General features: G+C 54.8%; 2 protein-coding genes across 5 annotated transcripts in view; both read left to right on the top strand.

Moving 5' to 3' along the window:
• abr (ABR activator of RhoGEF and GTPase) overlaps positions 1-18,017 on the top strand; it is a 74,081-nt gene extending 56,064 nt beyond the window's left edge. For all 3 annotated transcript variants that reach the window (XM_073053038.1, XM_073053039.1, XM_073053040.1), the window contains 11 exons: positions 156-260; positions 546-620; positions 2,434-2,531; positions 7,356-7,487; positions 8,663-8,722; positions 10,647-10,756; positions 11,332-11,471; positions 11,955-12,089; positions 16,044-16,149; positions 16,407-16,542; positions 17,486-18,017. In XM_073053038.1, the coding sequence (XP_072909139.1) occupies positions 156-260; positions 546-620; positions 2,434-2,531; positions 7,356-7,487; positions 8,663-8,722; positions 10,647-10,756; positions 11,332-11,471; positions 11,955-12,089; positions 16,044-16,149; positions 16,407-16,542; positions 17,486-17,575 (1,187 nt within the window). In that variant the 3' untranslated portion in view covers positions 17,576-18,017. The remainder of the gene's footprint in view (positions 1-155; positions 261-545; positions 621-2,433; positions 2,532-7,355; positions 7,488-8,662; positions 8,723-10,646; positions 10,757-11,331; positions 11,472-11,954; positions 12,090-16,043; positions 16,150-16,406; positions 16,543-17,485) is intronic.
• A 1,184-nt stretch (positions 18,018-19,201) lies between these two features.
• Positions 19,202-27,266, top strand: part of smyd4 (SET and MYND domain containing 4) — a 32,126-nt gene continuing 24,061 nt past the window's right edge. For both annotated transcript variants that reach the window (XM_073053037.1, XM_073053036.1), the window contains exons 1-2: positions 19,202-19,350; positions 26,787-26,931. In XM_073053037.1, coding sequence (XP_072909138.1) covers positions 19,217-19,350; positions 26,787-26,931 — 279 coding nt within the window. In that variant the 5' untranslated portion in view covers positions 19,202-19,216. The remainder of the gene's footprint in view (positions 19,351-26,786; positions 26,932-27,266) is intronic.

Here is a 27,266-nt window from a genome sequence, read left to right as displayed (position 1 = left end):
CGCTACGATCAACCACCTCCCCGCTATGATCAACCACCTCCCCGCTACGATCAACCACCTCCCCCGCTACGATCAACCCCTTCCCCTCCCCGCTACGATCAACCACCTCCCCCTGCTACCAGCTCTCCATCAGTCACCCCTCTACACCTCCTCAGATCTGCAGGGTTTTGTGCTGAGTTCTCTGGAGCTCCAGATGCTGATGGGTTCATGCGTAAAGCTGAGAACCGTCCACAGCCTTCCTGTCACCAGCCACAAGGAGGGTGAGTCCAGAGGGTCTGCAGCAGGGGTGGGGGCTGGTGAGTGGAGGGGATCATTGATTTTGTAATGGGGTTGGTGGGGTGTTTGGTTGCCTGTTGGATGTCAGGGAGAGGCAGAGGGGAAGGGGGGAATTTTGGTCACAGAGCGACTGAGTACAGCCCGGAAAAATAATTAATTCTCTACCACTCCTCCCCTACCCACCCATACCCACCTTTACCCTTCTACCACCTCTCACACCTTCCTACCACATCCACCCTCACACTCCTACCACCTCCCTCGCTGCTCAGATGATGAGCCCACTGGCCTGTACGGGTTTCTTCATGTCATCGTTCGATCTGCAAAAGGATTCAAGAGCTCAGCCAGTGAGTGTGAAGTCCTCTTTCCCCAACCACCCCCCACAAATCCCCCTCTGTAACCCGGGTTACCTCTCCCACAACCCCCCCACTCCCATGACCTCACACACTGCACCCATTCACTCCCCCACTCTCACCCTCTCCCCACGTCCTCGCTCCCTCTGCCACATGCTCTCTCTCTCTCTCTCTCTCCACCCTCGCTCACACCCACTCTCTCTTTCTCCACACTCGCTCACACTCTCTCTACCCTCGTTCTCACACTCTCTCTCTCCACCCTCGTTCTCACACTCTCTCTCTCCACCCTCACTCTCACACTCACGCTCTCCACCCTCGCTCTCACACTCTCTCTCTCCACCCTCGCTCTCACACTCACTCTCTTTCTCCACCCTCGCTCTCACACTCACTCTCTTTCTCCACCCTCGCTCTCACACTCACTCTCTCTCTCCACCCTCACTCTCACACTCACGCTCTCCACCCTCACTCTCACACTCACGCTCTCCACCCTCGCTCTCACACTCTCTCTCTCTCCACCCTCGTTCTCACACTCTCTCTCCACCCTCACTCTCACACTCTCTCTCTCTCCACCCTTGTTCTCACACTCTCTCTCCACCCTCACTCTCACACTCACGCTCTCCACCCTCGCTCTCACACTCTCTGTCTCCACCCTTGCTCTCACACTCACTCTCTTTCTCCACACTCGCTCTCACACTCACTCTCTCTTTCTCCACACTCGCTCTCACACTCTCTCTCTCCACCCTCGCTCACACTCACTCTCTCTCCACCCTCGCTCACACTCACTCTCTCTTTCTCCACACTCGCTCACACACTCACTCTCTCTCTCTCCACCCTCGCTCACACTCACTCTCTTTTTCTCCACACTCGCTCTCACACTCACTCTCTCTACCCTCACTCTCACACTCACTCTCTCTCTCTTTCTCCACCCTCGCTCTCACCCTCTCTCTCTCTACCCTCACTCTCACACCCACTCTCTCTCTTTCTCCACCCTTGCTCTCACACTCACTCTCTCTCTCCTTCTCCACCCTCACTCTCACACTCACTCTCTCTCTCCACCCTCGCTCTCACACTCACTCTCTCTCTCCACCCTCGCTCTCACACTCACTCTCTCTCTTTCTCCACCCTCGCTCTCACAATCATGCTCTCTCTTTCTCCACCCTCACTTTCACACTCACTCTCTCTCTCTCCACCCTCACTCTCACACTCACTCTCTCTCTCTCTCTTTCTCCACTCTCATTCTCACCCATTACACATTCCCTCTCTCCACCCTCGCTCTCACACTCTCTCTCCACCCTCGCTCTCACCCTCACTCTCTCTCTCCTTTCTTCACTCTCATTCTTGCCCATTACACATTCTCTCTCTCCACACTCTCTGCTCACACTCACTCTCTCTCTCTTTCTCCACCCTCGCTCTCATACTCACTCTCTCTCTCTACCCTCGCTCTCACACTCACTCTCACTCTCTTTCTCCACCCTCGCTCTCACACTCACTCTCTCTCTACCCTCACTCTCACACTCACTCTCTCTCTCCTTTCTCCACTCTCATTCTCGCCCATTACACATTCTCCACACTCTCTGCTCACACTCACTCTCTCTCTCCTTTCTCCACTCTCATTCTTGCCCATTACACGTTCTCTCTCTCCACCCTCACTCTCACACTCACTCTCTCTCTCCTTTCTCCACTCTCATTCTCGCCCATTACACATTCTCTCTCTCCACCCTCGCTCTCACACTCACTCTCTCTCTCCTTTCTCCACTCTCATTCTCGCCCATTACACATTCTCTCTCTCCACACTCTCTGCTCACAGGTCTGTATTGCACTCTGGAAGTTGACTCCTTTGGCTACTTTGTTAGTAAAGCAAAGACGAGGGTATTCCGGGACACGACCGAGCCTCAATGGAATGAGGTATGTGGCCGGGGCAGAGCGAGGTAAATGGAGATTGCGGTGTGTTTGGAGAGGGACAGTGGAGAGGCTTGATGGTTGGGAGGAGGTTGCATGCTGTGTGAGGGAGTTGGAGGGAGGTGGGATGTTGGGGCATGATGCAGGTTAGGGAGGTGGTTGCACGCTGTGTGAGGGAGTTGGAGGGAGGTGGGATGTTGGAGCATGGTGCAGGTTAGGGAGGTGGTTGCACGCTGTGTGAGGGGAGTTGGAGGGAGGTGGGATGTTGGAGCATGGTGCAGGTTAGGGAGGTGGTTGCACGCTGTGTGAGGGAGTTGGAGGGAGATGGGATGGTGGGTCATGGTGAATGTTGGGAGGTGGTTGCACGCTGTGTGAGGGAGTTGGAGGGAGATGGGATGGTGGGTCATGGTGCAGGTTAGGGAGGTGGTTGCACGCTGTGTGAGGGAGTTGGAGGGAGGTGGGATGGTGGGTCATGGTGAAGTTTGGGAGGTGGTTGCACGCTGTGTGAGGGAGTTGGAGGGAGATGGGATGTTGGGTCATGGTGCAGGTTAGGGAGGTGGTTGCACGCTGTGTGAGGGGAGTTGGAGGGAGGTGGGATGTTGGGTCATGGTGCAGGTTAGGGAGGTGGTTGCACGCTGTGTGAGGGAGTTGGAGGGAGGTGGGATGGTGGGTCATGGTGAATGTTGGGAGGTGGTTGCACGCTGTGTGAGGGGAGTTGGAGGGAGGTGGGATGTTGGGGCATGGTGCAGGTTAGGGAGGTGGTTGCACGCTGTGTGAGGGAGTTGGAGGGAGGTGGGATGTTGGGGCATGGTGCAGATTAGGGAGGTGGTTGCACGCTGTGTGAGGGAGTTGGAGGGAGATGTGATGGTGGGTCATGGTGCAGGTTAGGGAGGTGGTTGCACGCTGTGTGAGGGAGTTGGAGGGAGGTGGGATGGTGGAGCATGGTGCAGGTTAGGGAGGTGGTTGCACGCTGTGTGAGGGAGTTGGAGGGAGATGGGATGGTGGGTCATGGTGCAGGTTAGGGAGGTGGTTGCACGCTGTGTGAGGGAGTTGGAGGGAGGTGGGATGGTGGAGCATGGTGCAGGTTAGGGAGGTGGTTGCACGCTGTGTGAGGGAGTTGGAGGGAGATGGGATGGTGGGTCATGGTGCAGGTTAGGGAGGTGGTTGCACGCTGTGTGAGGGAGTTGGAGGGAGATGGGATGTTGGGTCATGGTGAAGGTTAGGGAGGTGGTTGCACGCTGTGTGAGGGAGTTGGAGGGAGATGGGATGTTGGGTCATGGTGCAGGTTAGGGAGGTGGTTGCACACTGTGTGAGGGAGTTGGAGGGAGGTGGGATGTTGGGGCATGGTGCAGGTTAGGGAGGTGGTTGCACGCTGTGTGAGGGAGTTGGAGGGAGATGGGATGTTGGGTCATGGTGAAGGTTAGGGAGGTGGTTGCACGCTGTGTGAGGGAGTTGGAGGGAGATGGGATGGTGGGTCATGGTGCAGGTTAGGGAGGTGGTTGCACACTGTGTGAGGGAGTTGGAGGGAGGTGGGATGTTGGGGCATGGTGCAGGTTAGGGAGGTGGTTGCACGCTGTGTGAGGGAGTTGGAGGGAGGTGGGATGTTGGGGCATGGTGCAGGTTAGGGAGGTGGTTGCACGCTGTGTGAGGGAGTTGGAGGGAGGTGGGATGTTGGGTCATGGTGAAGGTTAGGGAGGTGGTTGCACGCTGTGTGAGGGGAGTTGGAGGGAGGTGGGATGTTGGGGCATGGTGCAGGTTAGGGAGGTGGTTGCACGCTGTGTGAGGGGAGTTGGAGGGAGGTGGGATGTTGGGGCATGGTGCAGGTTAGGGAGGTGGTTGCACACTGTGTGAGGGAGTTGGAGGGAGGTGGGATGTTGGGGCATGGTGCAGATTAGGGAGGTGGTTGCACGCTGTGTGAGGGAGTTGGAGGGAGGTGGGATGGTGGGTCATGGTGAAGGTTAGGGAGGTGGTTGCACGCTGTGTGAGGGAGTTGGAGGGAGATGGGATGGTGGGTCATGGTGCAGGTTAGGGAGGTGGTTGCACACTGTGTGAGGGGAGTTGGAGGGAGGTGGGATGGTGGAGCATGGTGCAGGTTAGGGAGGTGGTTGCACGCTGTGTGAGGGAGTTGGAGGGAGATGGGATGTTGGGTCATGGTGAAGGTTAGGGAGGTGGTTGCACGCTGTGTGAGGGAGTTGGAGGGAGATGGGATGGTGGGTCATGGTGCAGGTTAGGGAGGTGGTTGCACACTGTGTGAGGGAGTTGGAGGGAGGTGGGATGTTGGGGCATGGTGCAGGTTAGGGAGGTGGTTGCACGCTGTGTGAGGGGAGTTGGAGGGAGGTGGGATGTTGGGGCATGGTGCAGGTTAGGGAGGTGGTTGCACGCTGTGTGAGGGAGTTGGAGGGAGGTGGGATGTTGGGGCATGGTGCAGGTTAGGGAGGTGGTTGCACGCTGTGTGAGGGGAGTTGGAGGGAGGTGGGATGTTGGGGCATGATGCAGGTTAGGGAGGTGGTTGCACGCTGTGTGAGGGGAGTTGGAGGGAGGTGGGATGGTGGGTCATGGTGAAGTTTGGGAGGTGGTTGCACGCTGTGTGAGGGGAGTTGGAGGGAGGTTGGATGTTGGAGCATGGTGCAGGTTAGGGAGGTGGTTGCACGCTGTGTGAGGGGAGTTGGAGGGAGATGGGATGTTGGGTCATGGTGAATGTTGGGAGGTGGTTGCACGCTGTGTGAGGGGAGTTGGAGGGAAGTGGGATGTTGGGGCATGATGCAGGTTAGGGAGGTGGTTGCACGCTGTGTGAGGGAGTTGGAGGGAGATGGGATGGTGGGTCATGGTGCAGGTTAGGGAGGTGGTTGCACGCTGTGTGAGGGAGTTGGAGGGAGGTGGGATGTTGGGGCATGATGCAGGTTAGGGAGGTGGTTGCACGCTGTGTGAGGGAGTTGGAGGGAGGTGGGATGTTGGGTCATGGTGCAGGTTAGGGAGGTGGTTGCACGCTGTGTGAGGGAGTTGGAGGGAGGTGGGATGGTGGGTCATGGTGCAGGTTAGGGAGGTGGTTGCACGCTGTGTGAGGGGAGTTGGAGGGAGGTGGGATGTTGGGGCATGGTGCAGGTTAGGGAGGTGGTTGCATGCTGTGTGAGGGGAGTTGGAGGGAGGTGGGTTGTGGGAAGTTGGTCCTCCCCTGTGGGTGTGGTTGTTGTTACATCCAATGTTGAGGGAGGAGTTCTCTGGACATACCAGGGTGCCAGCTTGCAGGATTTTGAACAGAATTTTATTGATAACCCAACTTGGGAACTCCTTACATGTGGGAGTGGCTAACTGAGTAACATAGGATTAACTCATTAACTACCACTACACCTGCACTCTTGAAAACAAAGAAAAGCTGGGTCTGTACTACTCGTCTATAGAAGTGCTTTGAAATTGTAGTCAGTGAAATTGAGTGATTGTTCACTCTACCCAGAGCATATAATTTGGGCTCCTTACATAATCATGTTCTTTGAATTCCTGAAGATCTGCTTTGAGTGACACTGGCTGTTATAATGGCCAACTCTATCGCACTGGTGGCATTTCTCTTCTGCTGGACAGAGCACTTTGACATGGAATGGAGACTTGCTGCATCACTGCAGTTGGACAGTTTGCCCCATCTTAGTTTCACTTGCTGGTTTGTTTGAGCTGAGCTCTATTGTTGCCTCTTTCAGTCGACTGTCTGACTGCACCTTGTTTGTGCCCTTTTTGTACAGCCTCGAGCTTTACCTCAGCATCATTTTCATGTCTGTGTCCTGCCTGGTGCTGAGGAACATTTTCACTCTGCCTGACCACAGTAATTGCTTTCTCTAGTGTGAGACATACCGACAGCTGAAGTCTCTCTGACAATTTGGTGTCCAGTAGTCTGACAATAATCCTGCCCTCATGAGCTCATCGCTCAGATTTCCACATGCAGTTGTCTCACAGGGCATACAATGCTGTGATTTCATCTGGCTTCTGTTTTCTGAAGTTGAACCTTGCCCTCTCGTATGTTGCATTTTGCTTTCCTGTGAAATAATCTTTGAATTTGTCCTGCACTGCTTTGTACTCCTTTTTCTGAGTATCTGTCAGTCCTAATCCACTCATGAGATCATCTGCTTTGATCCCCAAATTTCCACAGAGTTTGACTGGCTTCTCTGCTGTGTTTGTGTCTCTGTGCATTTCCCTAGACATGGCCCACAGATTATTACAACGTGTCCAGCTGCAGCTTGAAGATGTTGCCTACCAACCCTGGCAAAGTCTCGGCTCAGTTAGCAAACTAGCTTAGGCAGTATAAGTTGATAAGTCTCCGGATATTTTTCATTGATATATGTAAACAAGGACATTCCTGCTGTCAGTTCTTTCTTGTTGGGGATCTCACTGGCTCTGTGGCCCAACTCCATCAATGATCAACCACATCTGACGTCATCTTGTGTTTGACATTGAGGGAGAGTGCAGATCACACCAGGATGCCAACATTCAGACTATTCACTGAACTTTATTGATAACCTGGCCTGTACAGTATGTGAACTCCTCCGATGTGGGGGGGGGGGGGGCTAACTGAGTGGCATAGGATTAACCCATTAACAACCACTACAGGTGTGGGGCTAGTACTGACGGTGTTGGGAGATAGGAGTGAGGGTTTGGCATGGGAGATAGGGAGGAAGGGAGGAGGGGTGGGTATGGGGAGAGAGGAGGAATGCAGGTGTAGGGAGGGAGGGAGGAGGGTTGGGGAGCGAGGAAGGGTGTAGGTGTGGGGAGGGAGGGAGGAGAAGGAGGGGTGGGGTAGGTTGAGGGATGGGGGTGTGGATGTGACTCTCCCTCATCCCCCTGTAGGAGTTTGAGATCGAGCTGGAGGGTTCACAGTGGCTCCGCGTTCTCTGTTACGAGAAATCCCTCGACAAACTGAAGCTCAACAAGGGCGACAACGAAATCGTCGACACCATCATGGGTAAAGGGCAGGTGCAGGTGAGTTACAGCCCTGCCCCTCCCCAGGGTCACCCCACTCCTCACCACTCACCCCCCAACCCTCACCACTCACCCCCACCCCTCACCACTCACCTCCCCACCCCCTCACCACTCACCTCCCCACCCCCTCACCATTCACCCCCCCGCCCCCTCACCATTCACCTCCCCACCCCCTCACCCCCTCACCACTCACCCTCTCACCACTCACCCCTGCCCCTCACCCCTCGCCCCTCAGCCCCCCAACCCCTCACCACTCACCTCCCCACCCCCTCACCGCTCACACCCTCACCATTCACCACTCACCCTCTCACCACTCACCCCCCCACACCCGTCCCAAGTGTCACCCATCCCTCCCCTAAGCGTCACCCCTCACCCCACACCCATCCCTCCCCAGGGTGACCCCAACCCCTCACACCCGTCCTTCTCAAGGATCACTCCTCACCCCCCCCCACACCTGACACTACCCAGGATCACTGTCCTCTCCCACAGTCACTTCCCTCCCTTCACCCAACCCTACCCAGGGTCACCTCTGCCTCCAGGAGGAGGACACCCATCCCGAGGGTATTTATTAGGGTAGGGATTGACTTCTGGCACGTTAGTGTCAATGTAGGTAGATGGCCAGGAGAGGGGATGTGAGTGAAGGTTTTACGTCAGGACCCTGCGAGTGGTTCTGGGTCCCAGAGCAGTGGGTTGTAGCCAGGGCCTCCCTGGAGGCAGTGGGTAAAACCCCGGTCCAGGTGGGAGGTGTGGAGGCTCAGTCCCCAGACAATGGGTGACTGACTCTGGGTGTGGGAGAAGGGGATGGGAGGGGTGATGGGTGTGGTGGCCATGTGTGTGAGTATGAGTGTGTGTGTCAGCATGTGAGAGAGTATGAGACTGTGAGTATGAGTGTGTGTCAGTATGAGTATGAATGTGTGTGTGTCAGTGTGCATGAGTATGAGTGTGTGAATGAATCAGTGTGTGTGTGTGTATGTGTGCGAATGTGTGTGAGTATGAGTGTGTGTGTATGTGTGCGAATGTGTGTGAGTATGAGTGTGTGTGTGTGTCTGTCAGTGCGTGTGTTTGTATATCAGTGTGAGTATAAGAGTGTGTGTCAGTGTGTGTGTGTGTGTCAGTGTTGGGGGTTGAGAGTGTTCTCTGATGCTCCCTGTCTGACCCCACCCTGTTGCTCACAGTTGGACGCCACGTTGGCCCAGAGTCGCAACTGGCAGCCGGCAACACTGGAGATGAATGGGGTGAGTCTGACGTTGGGGATAGTGGGGACGGTGAGGGATTGGGGTGAAGAAGGGAGTGGGGACAGTGAGGGATTGGGGTGAGGAAGGGAATGGGGACAGTGAGGGACGGAGTGGGGTGAAGAAGGGAGTGGGGACAGTGAGGGATTGGGGTGAGGAAGGGAATGGGGACAGTGAGGGATGGAGTGGGGACGGTGAGGGAGTGGGGTGAAGAAGGGAATGGGGACAGTGAGGGAGGGAGTGGGGACGGTGAGTGAGTGGGGTGAGGGAGGGAGTGGGGATGGTGAGGGAGTGGGGACAGTGAGCAGGGGTTTTAGCTTTGTCTGTGGTCAGGTTGAGGTTTCTGCTAGGGTCAGAGGTCAGGTGGGAGGGCTCAGGGTCAGCCTGGGGTTGGAGGTGAGTTTTAGGAAGTGGTCAGGCTGGATCTGGGCTGCAGGTCAGATTGGGGTCAGGACAGAGCCAGGTTGAGGTCAGGTGCAAGGTGATGTTAGAGATGGTCAGACTGGGTTCAGTTCGGGATGGAATCGGGAACTAGACCATCAGACACAGGAGCAGAACTAGGCCATTTGGCCCATCGAGTCTGCTCTGCCATTCCATCATGGCTGATCCTTTTTTCTATCTCCTCCTCAACCCCAGTTCCTGGCCTTCTCCCCGTAACCTTTGATGCCATGTCCAATCAAGACCCTATCAATCTCTGCCTTAAACACACTCAGTGACCCAGCCACAGCTCCATGTGGCAACAAATTCCACAAATTCACCACACTTTGGCGAAAGAAATTTCTCTGCATCTCTGTTTTGAAAGGGTGCTCTTCTATCCTGAGGCTGTGCCCTCTTGTCCTAGACTCTCCCACCATGGGAGACATCCTTTCCACATCTACTCTGTCTAGGCCTTTCAACATTTGGAACGTTTCAATGAGATTCCCCCCCACCATCCTTCTGAATTCAGCGAGTACAGACCCAGAGCCATCAAGCGTTCCTTGTATGATAACCCTTTCATTCCTGGAATCATCCTTGTGAACCTCCTCTGGACCCTCTCCAATGTCAGCACATCTTTTCTAAGATGAGGGGCCCAAAACTGTTCACTATAGTCAAGGTGAGGCCTCACCAGTGCCTTATAAAGCCTCAGCATCACATCCCTGCTCTTGTACTCTAGACCTCCTGAAATGAATGCTAACATGGCATTTTCCTTCCTCACCACCGACTCAACCTGCAAGTTAACCTTTAGGGTGTTCTGCACAAGGATTCGCAAGTCCCTTTGCATCTTAGATTTTTGGATTTTCTCCCACATTTATTTCTACAACCAAAGTGCATGGCCATGCATTTTCCAACGTTGTATTTCATTTGCCACTTTCTTGTCCATTCTCCTAATCTGCCTAAGTTCCACTGCAGTCTTCCTGTTTCCTCAACACTATCTGCCCCTCCACCAATCTTCATACCATTTTTGCAAACTTGGCAACAAAGCCATCTATTCCATCATCTAAATCATTTATCTACAGCATAAAGAGAAGCAGTCCCAACAACGACCCCTACAGAACACCACTAGTCACTGGCAGCCAACCAGAACAAGATCCTTTAATTCCCACTCGCTGCCTCCTACCAATCAGCCAATGCTCTAACCATGTTAGTAACTCTCCTGTAATACCATAGGCTCTTAACTTGTTAAGCAGCTTCATGTGTGGCACCTTGTTAAAGGCCTTCTGAAAGTCCAAATATTCAACATCCACTGCATCCCCTTTATCTATCCCACTTGTGATCTCCTCAAAGATTTCCAACAGGTTCGTCTGGCAGGATTTTCCCTGAAGGAAACCATGCTCAATTTGCCATGAATTGGGGTGGGGTCAAGGGTCTCAGGGTTCAGGGGTTGGAGTTGGAGGGGAAGGGAGGGGATCAGGTTCCGGGACCTCACCCTACTCCCTGGTGACGGCAGGTGGAGGTGCTGCTGTCGCTCAAGTTCAGCAGCCGGGATCTGAGTCTCCGGCGAACCCCGTCGCGCCGGCAACATGGAGTTTTCGGCGTCAAGATAGGCATCGTCACCAAGTAAGTCTGACAGCCGGAAGCTTGACCCCATCCATTGAGCTTCACCCCACCCCCTTTTGCAGTCCCTTCCCTCTGTCCCCTCCCCTCCCCCACCTTCCCTCTCCCCTCCGCCCACCTCCCTCTCCCTCTCTCACTCCCTCTCCCCAGCCCTCGCCACTCCCCCTCACCCCACACTCTCCCCATCTTTTCTTTCCCCAACCTCCTGCTCACCCTCCAATCTCCTTCACCCTCTGTCTCCATCCCTCTCACTCATCATTCCCCCTCTCCATCATCACTCCCACTCTCCCTCATCATTACCCCTCTCTATCATTACTCCCTCATCCCTTCCCCCACCCATGCCACCTCCTCCTCCTCAGCATTCCCACTCCCCCTCCCCCTCCCCCTAAATCACCCTCAGCCCTACCTCTCACCACAACACCCCTGCCCTCCTCCTCCTCCCTCTCTACCCTCCTCCTCTCCTTCAACCCTTGCCCCTCTACGTCCCTCACACTCTCCACCCTCTCTCGTCCCCCTCGCTCTCCCTCTCTCCCCCCTCTCTCTCGCCCCCCCCCATGCTGCCACTGTCTGTGTTACAGGAGAGAACGTTCTAAGGTTCCGTACGTGGTGCGTCAGTGTGTGGAGGAGGTAGAGAAACGCGGCATCGACGAGGTTGGAATTTACCGCATCTCTGGCGTGGCCACGGACATCCAGTCCCTCCGGGCGGCTTTCGACACCAGTGAGTGACCCACCTCTGAATACCCCTCCCGTTACCCCATCTCCTCATCATACCGCTCTCCATATCCTCCCACAAACATCCAGTCCCTCCGGGCGGCCTTCGACACCAGTGAGTGACCCACCCCTGAATACCCCTCCCGTTACCCCATCTCCTCATCATACCACTCTCCATATCTACCAGTGCATGACGCTCCCCTCACCTGTCTGTATACCCGCCCATCCTGAATACCCATTTCACAATCGTACCGCTCTCCATATCCTCCCACAAACATATCCAGTCCTCCGGGCGGCCTTCCTCACCAGTCTGAACATCCACCCTTCCCGAATCTCCATCTCCTAACCACATTGCTCCCTATCCCTTCCCACAGACATCCATTCCCTGTGGGCCACCTTCAATTCCTGTGAGTGACCCCTTTCCACCCCCACCTGCCCCCCCCCCCCATGTCTCACCATCATCTGTCTGACCTCTGCCTTCTGCCTTCAGATGCAAAAGATGTGTTAGTGTTGCTGTCAGACCTGGACATTAATGCGATCGCTGGGACCCTTAAACTCTACTTCAGGCAACTGCCTGAGCCCCTGCTCACCGACCGCCTTTACCCCGCCTTCCTCGAGGGTGTTGGTGAGTACCCACCTTCTACGAGGGAGCCCCCCATGAGGGTACCCCACCCCCTGACAGATGTGTTGTTTTTACTTGCTTATGGCTGCAGATGAGACGCAAAGCCCCAGGAGACTGCACCGAGCGGCAACTGTAAATGAGTCAGTAAAATCATGCCGCTGCAAAAATCTCAAAACTCAACCGTACATCCCAAAACAAGACTATTTCAGTAGTTTACATGAGAACAATGACCAATCAGGGAAGGTCAGACTGGGATTGGTTGTCAGCTGACCAATAGGTGTTGGTTGTTTTAGCTCATCGTAAAGGAATGCAGCCCCCAATGAGTGGGGGGGTGGGGTCTCCGCCAAGAGAAAGAGCCCTCATACCCACCAATATTCACACCCACATTGGAGCTCCTCATTCCCACCTGCTCCCAAGTTCAAGTTGAAGTTTAATTCTCATTCGACCATATATGATTACCTATGAATACAGTGAAAGGAAACAGCATTCCTCTGGGACCAGGGTGCAAAACTCAGTACCAACAGTCACACAGAGCACAAGGCACATATCAGATATCACTAAAATTTAGTCACACACAAAAAAAAATCCAAGACCCTGTCCATGAATATTTCAGGAGTCTGCAGCAGAACACAATAATGCACCCTCCCAATCACTCCCCCAGGGAGTGTGTGTCAACCCTGCTCCCCATGATTCCAGGGTTGAATGGCTTGTCATATGAAGAGCATTTGATGCCTCTGGGCCCGTATTCGCTGGAATTCAGAAGTCAGGGGAGGTGACGTCATTGAAACCTATCGAATGGTGAAAGGCCTTGATAGAGTGGATGTGGAGAGGATGTTTCCTGTGGTGGGAGAGTCCAGGACCAGAGGACACAGATAGAGTGGATGTGGAGAGGATGTTTCCTGTGGTGGGGGAGTCCAGGACCAGAGGTCACAGCCTCAGAACAAAGGGGCATTCAGAATAGAGGGATGTCTTTTTAGAACAGAGATGAGGGAAAGAGTGGTGAATCTGTGGAACCACAGGCAGCTGAGGAGGCCAAGTCTTTATGTATATTTAAGGCAGGGGTTGATAGATTCTTGATTGGTCAGGGTATGAAGGGATATGAGGGGGAAAGCAGGAGATTGGAGCTGAGAGGAAAATTGGATCAGCCATGATGAAATGGTGGAGCAGCCTTAATGGGCCAAATATCTCCAATATCTTATGGGGCTGTGGAGCTGACAGAGTTCAGTCTCTCTGTGGGCTAAAGGTGCCGGGGAGAGTGGGATATGGCGGGTGAAGCTGGAACTGCTGGTATTAGCCATTTCCACCCTGGCAAAAAGTCTCTGGCTGTCCACTTGATCGATACCTCTTATTATCTTGTACACCTCTAAAAAAAATCACCTCTCATCCTCCTTCACTCCAAAGAGTAAAGCTCAATGTGTCCTCATAAGACATACTCTCTAACCCAGCCATCACCCTGCTAAATCTCCTCTGCCTCCTCTCCGAAGCTTCCATGTCCTTTTTACCATGAGGTGACCAGAACTGAACATAATATTCCATTTTTTCTATCGTTTTTATTGATTTCCAAATAAAGAATATACAAATCGGAAGAGGAGTTTAACAAGTAGATAATATAAAAGACATATAAACAGCAACAGTAAAAACAAAAAGTATATAATATCAAAATCAAATAAGTAAAATATTATGCTGTTATATATACAATGGTAAAAAAAACCTACAACTCCTCATAACAATCATAAAAAACATTGGAAATTTTATTGATAAGAAAAAAACCCATTAACTAAACTGAAACAAAAAAAAAAGTAAGAGAAAAAAAGGAAAGCAAAAGAAAGATTGGGCAGTCCAATTGAGGATAAAATTAGAAAAAACAGAGAGAGGGAGGAAAAAAAACACATCCTTCCAGTCATCTCTGAACCTTCATGGATAAGGATTTTCCCCAAAGAGAATAAAGAAAAATAAATAAATAAAAATTAAATCATGTGAAAATATTGAATAAAAGGTTGCCAGACTTGTTCAAAATTAAAGGATGTATCAAATGTCTGGCTTCTAATTTTCTCCAAGCTTAGACATGACATAATGGAGGAGAGCTAATAGAAAACAGTAGGCAGATTAGATTCTTTCCAATGTAGCAAAATAGCTCTCCTAGCCAGTAAAGTTGAAAAAGCTATCACATGTTGGGCAGAAGCAGACACTTTGCTTGCTTCCTCTGGAATAATCCCAAAAATTGTTGTAAGTGGATTAGGTTGAACATCCATATCTATAACTTTAGATAATATTCCAAACACATCCCTCCAAAAATTATTTAAACTTACACATGACCAAAACATATGAGTTAGAGTAGCCATTTCTGCGTTACATCTGTCACAAATAGGGCTTATATTCGGAAAAATATGCGCCAATTTATCTTTGGACATATGGGCCCTATGTACTATCTTAAACTGAATTAAGATATGGTGTGCGCAGATAGATGAATTATTGACTAAATAATAAATTTTACTCCATTGATTATCTGAAAGTGAATGTTGAAGTTCTACTTCCCAGGTACATTGAACCCTATCATTAGGCGACATGCGAGCATTCATTAACTGTTTATAAATGATAACTATTAATCGTTTTTGAAAAGGTTTAAACTGAAAAATAACATAAGCCAAATTTGAAGAGCAGGCCAAGGGGTAATTCGGTAACAAATCACGTAAGAAATTCCTGACCTGTAAATACTTGAAAAAATGTGTATTAGAGATATCATTTTTATCCAATAACTGTGAAAAAATTTGGTACTTTTTCTGGATATAAAATTAATTTACATAAAAGTGAATTATTTCCTATTAATAATTATTCTGATTATTATGATCAAATACCTTTTAATATTGCCAAAAAACATTTTACTTACCTTGAACATAATATTCCAAGCATGGTCCAACCAGGGTTTAAGGAGCTGCAACATTACGTCTCAGCTCTTGAACACAATCCCCTGAATAATGAAATCCAATGCACTGCACCTTTCATTTTCGTTCTTTATTGAGGGAGCACAGAACAGGCCCTTCCAGCCATTGAGCTGCAATATCCAGCACCCACCAGTTTAACCCTAGCCTAATCACTGACCAATTAACCTACTAATCAGTATGTCTTTGAACTGTGGGAGGAAGCCCACGTGGTCATGGAGAGAACATACAAACTCCTTCCAGAGGATGCCGAAATTGACATCTGAACTCCAATTTCCAATTTCCCTTGGGATCAATAAAGTCTGTCTGTCAACACCCCGAGTTGCAATTGTATCGTGCTAACTGCTACGTTACTGTGGCACCCCCATTTGCCACTTCTCAGCGCAGCTCTTACAATGTTCCACTGTAACCTACGACGACCTTCTATACAGTCCACATTTCCACCAAACTTTGTATCCTTTGCAAACCTACTAAGCCAACCTTCTTCCTCTTCCTCATCCAAGTCATTTATAAAAATCACAGATAGGGGTTACAGAAGAGATCCCTCTGGAACACCACTAGTCACTGACCTCCAGGCAGAATACTCTCCATCTACAACCACTCTGCCTTCTGTGGGCAAGCCAATTCCGAATCCAAGTTTCCCTGGATCCTATGCTTCCTGACTTCCTGCAAACCTACTATGGAGAACCTTGTCAAAGGCCTTACTAATACACAGCATAAACTGCTCTGCCCTCATGAATATCTTTTGTCACGTCCTGAAAGAATTCAATAAGGCACCTGTCCCTCACAAAGCCATGCTAACTATCCCTAATCAGACTATGCTTCTTCAAATGCCCGTAAATCTCATCTCTAAGAATAATTTCCAATAGTTTGCCCACCACTGGGGTGGGGTAAAGAGCAGGGAGGTCATGGGTGAGCTTGGGAATGGGAGAGAACAGGGCTTTGACATGGGGGCTGGTGAGTATAGGGGGAGGCTGGGGTTTGGAGGAGTGAGTAACTCTACCCTGCACCATTGCAGCCCTGTCTGACCCTGCAGCGAGGGAGACTTGCATGCTGCACCTGCTGCGCTCGCTGCCCGAGGCCAATTCCTGCACCTTCCTCTTCTTGCTGGACCACCTCAGACGGTATGTACCCCCTTCAAATGGTATGTTACCCCCAAGTTAAACCGGATGTTCTTCCCTCACTACAAACGGTACCCCTAAGACCCCCCAAGATAAATCGCAGGACCCCCCTGTATCCCCTTTTTCCTGGCTCCCCTGCTGGTGACCCTTCTCACGATCCGCAAGTGAACATGCCCCCTTCCCCCTTGTTGGCTTCTTGCACCCTGTTCCCTCTGAGCCCCAGCTGACCTGTGCAACCCCCACCCTCGTGCTCCCCCCAGGGTGGCGGAAAAGGAACCGGTGAACCGGATGTCGGTGCACAACTTGGCGATGGTGTTTGGACCCACTTTACTGCGGCCGTCCGAGAACAGCGCCCCCAGCAACAACCAGTCCTGGTCTCAAGAGGTCATGGCACAGGTAGTGGGAGAGGGGAAAGGGTGGAGGGTTCTGTGGGGAGGCTGCGGTTGGGATCTCTGGAATGTGTAGGGGAGGTTGGGCTGGGTTCTGTGGGAGGGAGGAATGGAGAGGTTGGGGAGGGTTTGGGGTCTATGGGGGAGGGTTTGGGACTAGGGGAAGGGGTTGGGGGAGGGTTTGGGGTCTATGGGGTTGGGGGAAGTCTGTGGTCTGCGGGGAAGGTTGGGGATGTCTGGGGGCTATGGGGGAGAAGTTGAGGTGTGTTTGGAGTCTATGGGGAGGTTGGAGGATGCTTGGGGTCTGGGGAGGGGATGTTTGGGGTCTGGGGAGGAGTTTGGGATGTTGTCTATGGGGGAGGGGTTGGGGATGTTTGGGGTCTGGAGGAGGGGTTGGGTATATTTGGGATCTAAGGTGGGAGGAGTTGGATGTTTGAGGTCTATGGTGGAGGGGTTGGGGGATGTCTGGGATCCATGCGGGAGAGGTTGAGGTGTGTTTGGAGTATGTGGGGAGGTTGGGGGAAGTCTAGTCTATGGGGGAGGTTGGGGATTCTGGGGCCATGGGGAGGGGTTGAGGTATGTTTGGAGTCTATGAGGGAGGGGTTGGGGATGTTTGGTGTCTGGGGGAGAGGTTGTGGATGTTTGTTGTCTATGGGGGGAGGAGTTGAGGATGTTTGGAGGGGTGGGGATGTTTGAGGTCTATGGGGAGGGGTTGAGGGATGTATGTTGTTTGGGGGAGGCATTGGGGGATGTTTGGGGTCCATGGGGGAGAGGTTGAGGTATGTTTGGAGTCTTTGTGGAGGTTGGAGAAAGTCTGTGGTCTACAGGGGAGGTTGGGGATGTCTGGGTCTGTGCGGGAGGGTTTGAGGGATGTTTGGGGTCAATGTGAGGGGGTGGGGATGTATGGAGATGGTGCTGGTGCCGCAGGTCTGATTGTCTCTCTCCCTCAGGTTCAGGTGCTGCTCTATTACCTGCAGCATCACCCCATCTCCAGCAGCGACCTGCAGCGCGACTCCATCTACTGCTCGCCCGACATGTAGATCTGGCACGGACACTCAAGGCCCGTCACGGACAGATGTTCATCTGCTCACCACAGGGCAAACAAACCCCATCACACTCTTCCGCCAGAGAAGTCAGAGAGCTGAGTGTCTGACCCCGATACCTAGCCCCTCCCTACTCATTTCATCCTCCCTTATTCGTTCCCTATCCTTCCTTATTGTGTGAGAGGAACCCCTTCACCCCCTCCCCTCATCCCCCTCCCGCACCCCCCACCTCCTACTCCTCTCCCTGACTGTGGAAATCCCAGCAGGAGCCACCAATCTGCTCGACGTGTCGGGTGAATCAGCAACAGTCAACTGTATTTAACATTCCATCTTTTCCCCGGGTTAATCGTGACTTTTCTCAATGAATGTTTTCAGCCTGTACATCTCCACACCCTCAGTGGGTGACAAATAAAAATTAAATATTTGCACAAAGACGAAACATTCAGTTTGTTTCACCTCTTGTATATAATTCCTCACAATCCACCCCAGCTCCTCCCTCATTCCCATCTCCATCCCCATATGAAACACAAAGGATTAGTTTACAGATGCAGCAAAGAATTAGAAAGTGAAGAAAGGTTCATTACAGTATTGAATGACGAGGGAGTTCAGGGCGAATGAGGAGAATTGGCCTGAGACTGAAACCAAGCTAAACACTCTGCTGTAATAAACATGTTGAACTGTGCCTATGGTGAGGGAGAGGTAAACAGACAAAACCCTCCCCTCCATTGGAGCACATTGACACAAAGCACTGACACAGGAAAGCACCACACACACATCATGCTCTCTTCTCACTGGAATAATGTACAAGAGCCAGTTCCAGGAACGGTCACCACTCAACCTTCAGGCTTTTGAACCAAATGGGATAACTCAACTAAACTGGGGTGGTTGTGGTGTGATAGGAAGCAGGGAGATGGAGATGGGGTGATTATGGGGCAGATTGATGTGGGTGATGTTGCAGATGGAGATCATGTAATAGGGCAGCTGGAGGTGGGTGATTGGGGGACAAATGGATCTGGGTGGATTGGGGGGTGTGGGAAGATGGAGATAAGGCACATAGAGATGGTGTGATTGGGGCAGATGGATGGTGGGGTGATTTGGGGCAGTTGAAGCTGGGGTGATGGTACAAATTGAGAGGGGATGATCAGGAAAGATTGATGAAGGGTTGGGGGAACAAACAGCTGGATTGGAGGCAGATGGGGTGATAGGGGACAGATAGAGTTGGGTTGATGTAAGACATAGAGGTGGGTTGATGGACGGATGCCAATTGGGTGGTGATGCAGATGCAGATTGGTTAATGGCAGGGACTGATGGATAGGGGATGACTGAAGATGGGGTGATTGGTTGCCAATAGAGATCAGTTATCAGGGACAGATGGAGATGGGGTGAATGGAGACAGATGGAAAGGGGTAAATGGAGGTAGTTGGAGATGGGATGAATGAGGCAAATGGGGGTCAGATGGAGGTGGGGTGAATGGGGGATAGATGGAAATAGTTTGCCCGGGACAGATCAAGTAGCAAAGCCGTCTCTGGCGACGAATATCACTGGAAACAATGGGCGGGACCAGTTCGCGCTGTCTATTCCCGGATTGACTCCCTGAATGTCCGTCACGGACGGTGGAGTGACGTATTTCCGGCTGCGATGGCGGGCGCTAGTGCCGAGTGGCGGCGAGTCTGCGGCGTCCGCTGGCGGGCGACCCCGGACTCCGAGCGCCGGCGCTTCGGCTCCGTTACCGATCCTGGCCGCGTCTTCGACTTAGGCCGCCGGTGGCTTGTGTGAGTGTGGAGCCCAAAGTACAGCACCCTTGTCCCCTGTCCATCCACTCCCCAACCCAAAATCTGCCCGGCTCCTTACCCCGTCTCGCTGCCATCACCCCGGGGGCATCACAGCACCCCCCTCCCAACCATCGGCTCCTTTTCCCGTCTCATTGTCCGGAATGGGTGATTCACGGGCCCCTGGGGGTGGGGGGGGGGATAAGATCAGAATGGGTGATTCACGGGCCCCTGGGGGGGGGATAAGATCAGAATGGGTGATTCACGGGCCCCTGGGGGTGGGGGGGGGTGGATAAGACTGGAATGGGTGATTCACGGGCCCCTGGGGGTGGGGGGGGGGTGGATAAGGACTGGAATGGGTTGATTCACGGGCCCCTGGGGGTGGATAAGACTGGAATGGGTGATACACGGGCCCCTGGGGGTGGGGGGGGGGGATAAGATCAGAATGGGTGATACACGGGCCCCTGGGGGTGGGGGGGGGGATAAGATCAGAATGGGTGATTCACGGGCCCCTGGGGAGGGGATAAGATCAGAATGGGTGATACACGGGCCCCTGGGGGGGGGGATAAGATCAGAATGGGTGATTCACGGGCCCCTGGGGGGGGGGGATAAGATCAGAATGGGTGATACACGGGCCCCTGGGGGGGGGGGATAAGATCAGAATGGGTGATTCACGGGCCCCTGGGGGGGGATAAGATCAGAATGGGTGATACACGGGCCCCTGGGGGGGGTGGATAAGATCAGAATGGGTGATTCACGGGCCCCTGGGGGGGGGGAATAAGATCAGAATGGGTGATTCACGGGCCCCTGGGGGGGGGATAAGATCAGAATGGGTGATACACGGGCCCCTGGGGGGGGGGATAAGATCAGAATGGGTGATTCACGGGCCCCTGGGGGGGGTGGATAAGATCAGAATGGGTGATTCACGGGCCCCTGGGGGGGGGGGATAAGATCAGAATGGGTGATTCACGGGCCCCTGGGGGTGGATAAGATCAGAATGGGTGATACACGGGCCCCTGGGGAGGGGATAAGATCAGAATGGGTGATACACGGGCCCCTGGGGGGGGATAAGATCAGAATGGGTGATACACGGGCCCCTGGGGGGGGTGGATAAGATCAGAATGGGTGATTCACGGGCCCCTGGGGGTGTGGGGGGGGATAAGATCAGAATGGGTGATACACGGGCCCCTGGGGGGGGTGGATAAGATCAGAATGGGTGATTCACGGGCCCCTGGGGGGGGGGATAAGATCAGAATGGGTGATTCACGGGCCCCTGGGGGGGGGGATAAGATCAGAATGGGTGATACACGGGCCCCTGGGGGGGGGATAAGATCAGAATGGGTGATTCACGGGCCCCTGGGGGGGGGATAAGATCAGAATGGGGTGATTCACGGGCCCCTGGGGGGGGGGGATAAGATCAGAATGGGTGATTCACGGGCCCCTGGGGGGGGGATAAGATCAGAATGGGTGATTCACGGGCCCCTGGGGGGGGGATAAGATCAGAATGGGTGATACACGGGCCCCTGGGGGGGGGATAAGATCAGAATGGGTGATTCACGGGCCCCTGGGGGGGGGATAAGATCAGAATGGGTGATTCACGGGCCCCTGGGGGGGGGGGGGATAAGATCAGAATGGGTGATACACGGGCCCCTGGGGGGGGTGGATAAGATCAGAATGGGTGATTCACGGGCCCCTGGGGGTGGGGGGGGGGATAAGATCAGAATGGGTGATACACGGGCCCCTGGGGGGGGGGGGTGGATAAGATCAGAATGGGTGATTCACGGGCCCCTGGGGGGGGGGGGATAAGATCAGAATGGGTGATTCACGGGGCCCCTGGGGGGGGGGGATAAGATCAGAATGGGTGATACACGGGCCCCTGGGGGGGGTGGATAAGATCAGAATGGGTGATTCACGGGCCCCTGGGGGTGGGGGGGGGGATAAGATCAGAATGGGTGATACACGGGCCCCTGGGGGGGGGGGTGGATAAGATCAGAATGGGTGATTCACGGGCCCCTGGGGGGGGGGGATAAGATCAGAATGGGTGATACACGGGCCCCTGGGGGGGGATAAGATCAGAATGGGTGATTCACGGGCCCCTGGGGAGGGGATAAGATCAGAATGGGTGATTCACGGGCCCCTGGGGGTGGATAAGACTGGAATGGGTGATACACGGGCCCCTGGGGGGGGGGTGGATAAGATCAGAATGGGTGATTCACGGGCCCCTGGGGGGGGGGATAAGATCAGAATGGGTGATACACAGGCCCCTGGGGAGGGGATAAGATCAGAATGGGTGATTCACGGGCCCCTGGGGGTGGATAAGACTGGAATGGGTGATTCACGGGCTCCTGGGGGGGGATAAGACAGGAATGTGTGATTCACATGCCCCTGGGGGGGGGATAAGATCAGAATGGGTGATTCACGGGCTCCTGGGGGGGGGGGATAAGATCAGAATGGGTGATTCATGGGCCCCTGGGGGTGGATAAGACTGGAATGGGTGATTCACGGGCCCCTGGGGGGTGGATAAGATCAGAATGGGTGATTCACGGGCCCCTGGGGGGGGGGGGGATAAGATCAGAATGGGTGATTCATGGGCCCCTGGGGGTGGATAAGACTGGAATGGGTGATTCACGGGCCCCTGGGGGGTGGATAAGATCAGAATGGGTGATTCACGGGCCCCTGGGGGGGGGGGGGATAAGATCAGAATGGGTGATTCACGGGCCCCTGGGGGTGGATAAGACTGGAATGGGTGATTCACGGGCCCCTGGGGGGGGTGGATAAGATCAGAATGGGTGATTCACGGGCTCCTGGGGGTGGATAAGACTGGAATGGGGGATTCACAGGCCCCTGGGGGGGGATAAGACTGGAATGGGGGATTCACAGGCTCCTGGGGGTGGATAAGACTGGAATGGGTGACTCACGGGCCCCTGGGGGTGGATAAGACTGGAATGGGGGATTCACGGGCTCCTGGGGGGGGGGGAATAAGACTGGAATGGGGGATTCACAGGCCCCTGGGGGTGGATAAGACTGGAATGGGGGATTCATGGGCTCCTGGGGGTGGATAAGACTGGAATGGGGGATTCATGGGCTCCTGGGGGTGGATAAGACTGGAATGGGGGATTCATGGGCTCCTGGGGGGGGGAATGAGACTGGAATGGGGGATTCACGGGCTCCTGGGGGGGGGGGAATAAGACTGGAATGGGGGATTCACGGGCTCCTGGGGGGGGGGGAATGAGACTGGAATGGGGGATTCACAGGCTCCTGGGGGGAGATAAGACTGGAATGGGGGATTCACAGGCTCCTGGGGGGAGATAAGACTGGAATGGGGGATTCATGGGCTCCTGGGGGGGGGGAATAAGACTGGAATGGGGGATTCACGGGCTCCTGGGGGGGGGGGAGATAAGACTGGAATGGGGGATTCACGGGCTCCTGGGGGGGGGGGATAAGACTGGAATGGGTGATTCACGGGCCCCTGGGGGGGGGGGAGATAAGACTGGAATGGGGGATTCACGGGCCCCTGGGGGGGGGGGGAATAAGACTGGAATGGGGGATTCACAGGCCCCTGGGGGGGTGGATAAGACTGGAATGGGGGATTCACAGGCCCCTGGGGGTGGATAAGACTGGAATGGGGGATTCATGGGCTCCTGGGGGGGGGAATAAGACTGGAATGGGGGATTCACGGGCTCCTGGGGGGGGGGATAAGACTGGAATGGGGGATTCACGGGCTCCTGGGGGGGGGGATAAGACTGGAATGGGGGATTCACGGGCTCCTGGGGGGGGGGGATAAGACTGGAATGGGGGATTCACGGGCTCCTGGGGGGGGGGAGATAAGACTGGAATGGGGGATTCACGGGCTCCTGGGGGGGGGGATAAGACTGGAATGGGGGATTCATGGGCTCCTGGGGGGGGGAATAAGACTGGAATGGGGGATTCACGGGCTCCTGGGGGGGGGGGAGATAAGACTGGAATGGGGGATTCACGGGCTCCTGGGGGGGGGGATAAGACTGGAATGGGGGATTCATGGGCTCCTGGGGGGGGGAATAAGACTGGAATGGGGGATTCACGGGCTCCTGGGGGGGGGGGAGATAAGACTGGAATGGGGGATTCACGGGCTCCTGGGGGGGGGGGGGATAAGACTGGAATGGGGGATTCACGGGCTCCTGGGGGGGGGGAGATAAGACTGGAATGGGGGATTCACGGGCTCCTGGGGGGGGGGATAAGACTGGAATGGGGGATTCATGGGCTCCTGGGGGGGGGAATGAGACTGGAATGGGGGATTCACGGGCTCCTGGGGGGGGGGGAATGAGACTGGAATGGGGGATTCACAGGCCCCTGGGGGTGGATAAGACTGGAATGGGGGATTCACGGGCTCCTGGGGGGGGGATAAGACTGGAATGGGGGATTCATGGGCTCCTGGGGGGAGATAAGACTGGAATGGGGGATTCACGGGCTCCTGGGGGGGGGGATAAGACTGGAATGGGGGATTCATGGGCTCCTGGGGGGGGGGATAAGACTGGAATGGGGGATTCATGGGCTCCTGGGGGGGGGAATGAGACTGGAATGGGGGATTCACGGGCTCCTGGGGGGGGGGGAATGAGACTGGAATGGGGGATTCACGGGCTCCTGGGGGGGGGATAAGACTGGAATGGGGGATTCACGGGCTCCTGGGGGGGGGGATAAGACTGGAATGGGGGATTCATGGGCTCCTGGGGGGGGATAAGACTGGAATGGGGGATTCATGGGCTCCTGGGGGGAGATAAGACTGGAATGGGGGATTCACGGGCTCCTGGGGGGGGATAAGACTGGAATGGGGGATTCATGGGCTCCTGGGGGGAGATAAGACTGGAATGGGGGATTCACGGGCTCCTGGGGGGGGGGATAAGACTGGAATGGGGGATTCATGGGCTCCTGGGGGGGGATAAGACTGGAATGGGGGATTCATGGGCTCCTGGGGGGAGATAAGACTGGAATGGGGGATTCACGGGCTCCTGGGGGGGGGGGGAGATAAGACTGGAATGGGGGATTCACGGGCTCCTGGGGGGGGGGGAGATAAGACTGGAATGGGGGATTCACGGGCTCCTGGGGGGGGGGGGAATAAGACTGGAATGGGGGATTCACGGGCTCCTGGGGGGGGGGGAGATAAGACTGGAATGGGGGATTCACGGGCTCCTGGGGGGGGGGGATAAGACTGGAATGGGGGATTCACGGGCTCCTGGGGGGGGGGGAGATAAGACTGGAATGGGGGATTCACGGGCTCCTGGGGGGGGGGATAAGACTGGAATGGGGGATTCATGGGCTCCTGGGGGGGGGAATAAGACTGGAATGGGGGATTCACGGGCTCCTGGGGGGGGGGGAGATAAGACTGGAATGGGGGATTCACGGGCTCCTGGGGGGGGGGATAAGACTGGAATGGGGGATTCACGGGCTCCTGGGGTGGGGGATAAGACTGGAATGGGGGATTCACGGGCTCCTGGGGGGGGGGATAAGACTGGAATGGGGGATTCATGGGCTCCTGGGGGGGGGAATGAGACTGGAATGGGGGATTCACGGGCTCCTGGGGGGGGGGAATGAGACTGGAATGGGGGATTCACGGGCTCCTGGGGGGGGGATAAGACTGGAATGGGGGATTCACGGGCTCCTGGGGGTGGATAAGACTGGAATGGGGGATTCACAGGCTCCTGGGGGGGGGGGGAGATAAGACTGGAATGGGGGATTCACGGGTTCCTGGGGGGGGGGGAATAAGACTGGAATGGGGGATTCACGGGCTCCTGGGGGGGGGGAATGAGACTGGAATGGGGGATTCACGGGCCCCTGGGGGGGGGGGGAGATAAGACTGGAATGGGGGATTCACGGGCCCCTGGGGGGGGGGAATGAGACTGGAATGGGAGATTCACGGGGCCCTTGGGATGTGTCTGGAATTCGGGATTCACGGGCTCCTGGGGGGGGGAATGAGACTGGAATGGGGGATTCACGGGGCCCTTGGGATGTGTCTGGAATTCGGGATTCACGGGCTCCTGGGGGGGGGAATGAGACTGGAATGGGGGATTCATGGGCTCCTGGGGGGGGGAATGAGACTGGAATGGGGGATTCATGGGCTCCTGGGGGGGGGATAAGATCAGAATGGGTGATTCACGGGTTCCTGGGGGGGGGGGGAATGAGACTGGAATGGGGGATTCACGGGCTCCTGGGGGGGGGGATAAGACTGGAATGGGGGATTCACGGGCTCCTGGGGGGGGGGGGGGATAAGACTGGAATGGGGGATTCACAGGCTCCTGGGGGGGGGGATAAGACTGGAATGGGGGATTCACGGGCTCCTGGGGGGGGGGATAAGACTGGAATGGGGGATTCACAGGCTCCTGGGGGGGGGAATAAGACTGGAATGGGGGATTCACGGGCTCCTGGGGGGGGGGAATGAGACTGGAATGGGGGATTCACAGGCCCCTGGGGGTGGATAAGACTGGAATGGGGGATTCACGGGCTCCTGGGGGGGGGGAATGAGACTGGAATGGGGGATTCACAGGCCCCTGGGGGTGGATAAGACTGGAATGGGGGATTCACAGGCCCCTGGGGGTGGATAAGACTGGAATGGGGGATTCATGGGCTCCTGGGGGGGGGAATGAGACTGGAATGGGGGATTCACAGGCCCCTGGGGGTGGATAAGACTGGAATGGGGGATTCACGGGCTCCTGGGGGGGGGGGGGATAAGACTGGAATGGGGGATTCATGGGCTCCTGGGGGGGGGAATGAGACTGGAATGGGGGATTCACAGGCCCCTGGGGGTGGATAAGACTGGAATGGGGGATTCACGGGCTCCTGGGGGGGGGGAATAAGACTGGAATGGGGGATTCACGGGCTCCTGGGGGGGGGGGGAATAAGACTGGAATGGGTGATTCACGGGCTCCTGGGGGGGATAAAACTGGAATGGGGGATTCATGGGCTCCTGGGGGGAGATAAGACTGGAATGGGGGATTCACAGGCCCCTGGGGGTGGGGGATAAGACTGGAATGGGGGATTCATGGGCTCCTGGGGGGGGGAATGAGACTGGAATGGGGGATTCACGGGCTCCTGGGGGGGGGGGGGGGGAATAAGACTGGAATGGGAGATTCACGGGCTCCTGGGGGGGGGGGAATGAGACTGGAATGGGGGATTCACGGGCCCCTGGGGGGGGGGGGAATAAGACTGGAATGGGAGATTCACGGGGCCCTTGGGATGTGTCTGGAATTCGGGATTCACAGGCCCCTGGGGGAGGGGTATGTCTAGAATGGGGGATTCGGAGGGCCGTGGAATGACAGGTCTGTAATGGGGGATTTACAGGGCCCGGGGTTGGGGTACCTGTCAGGAATAATGGATTTGCTTGGTGCTTGGCGGGGGTGGGTGTTGCATGTGCAGTTCAGTGGTCTAGGGTATGTGTCAGGCAGTAACCAGCTACTTGCCCCACCCAGGGACGAAGATGTGGCTGCTCTGAATGCTTTGTCTGCTCAGTGGTGGGCACAGAAAGATGTCAAAACGGCGCAAGACTTAAAGTGTCGTGGCAACGAGTGCTTCAAGGCGAGGGACTACCTCCAGGCACTAGCTCTGTACTCCCAGGTACTAGAGGGAAACAGATCCTTCAGCCCAACAAGTCCTGCTGACCATGGTGCCTCTCCCTGCTTTTCCCTTTTCCTCATGTTTGGCCTATATCTCTCCAAATCTCTGCCCTCTTACCTTAAACACACTGTCATTTTAGATTCCCCCCACCCTAGGAAAGGTTGAAAGTTAAATCGCAGCAAGAGGCGGAGAGGGAAGAGGTAAAAGAAGCTCGGAGAGAAGCTTTTTTTTTAACTGATCGGGGCAAAGAGGCTAGACTGCGCAGCTGCATGACGTAGCACGCCAAGCATTTAAAAAGAAAGACCGTCATATACAGCGGCCATCGTCGGAGTGGG

Source organism: Hemitrygon akajei, chromosome 8 (genome assembly GCF_048418815.1).
Source record: "Hemitrygon akajei chromosome 8, sHemAka1.3, whole genome shotgun sequence".
NCBI classification, from domain to species: Eukaryota; Metazoa; Chordata; class Chondrichthyes; order Myliobatiformes; family Dasyatidae; genus Hemitrygon; species Hemitrygon akajei.
Note: the sequence above shows the minus strand (reverse complement) of the source record. Positions and strands in the feature narration are given on the sequence as shown.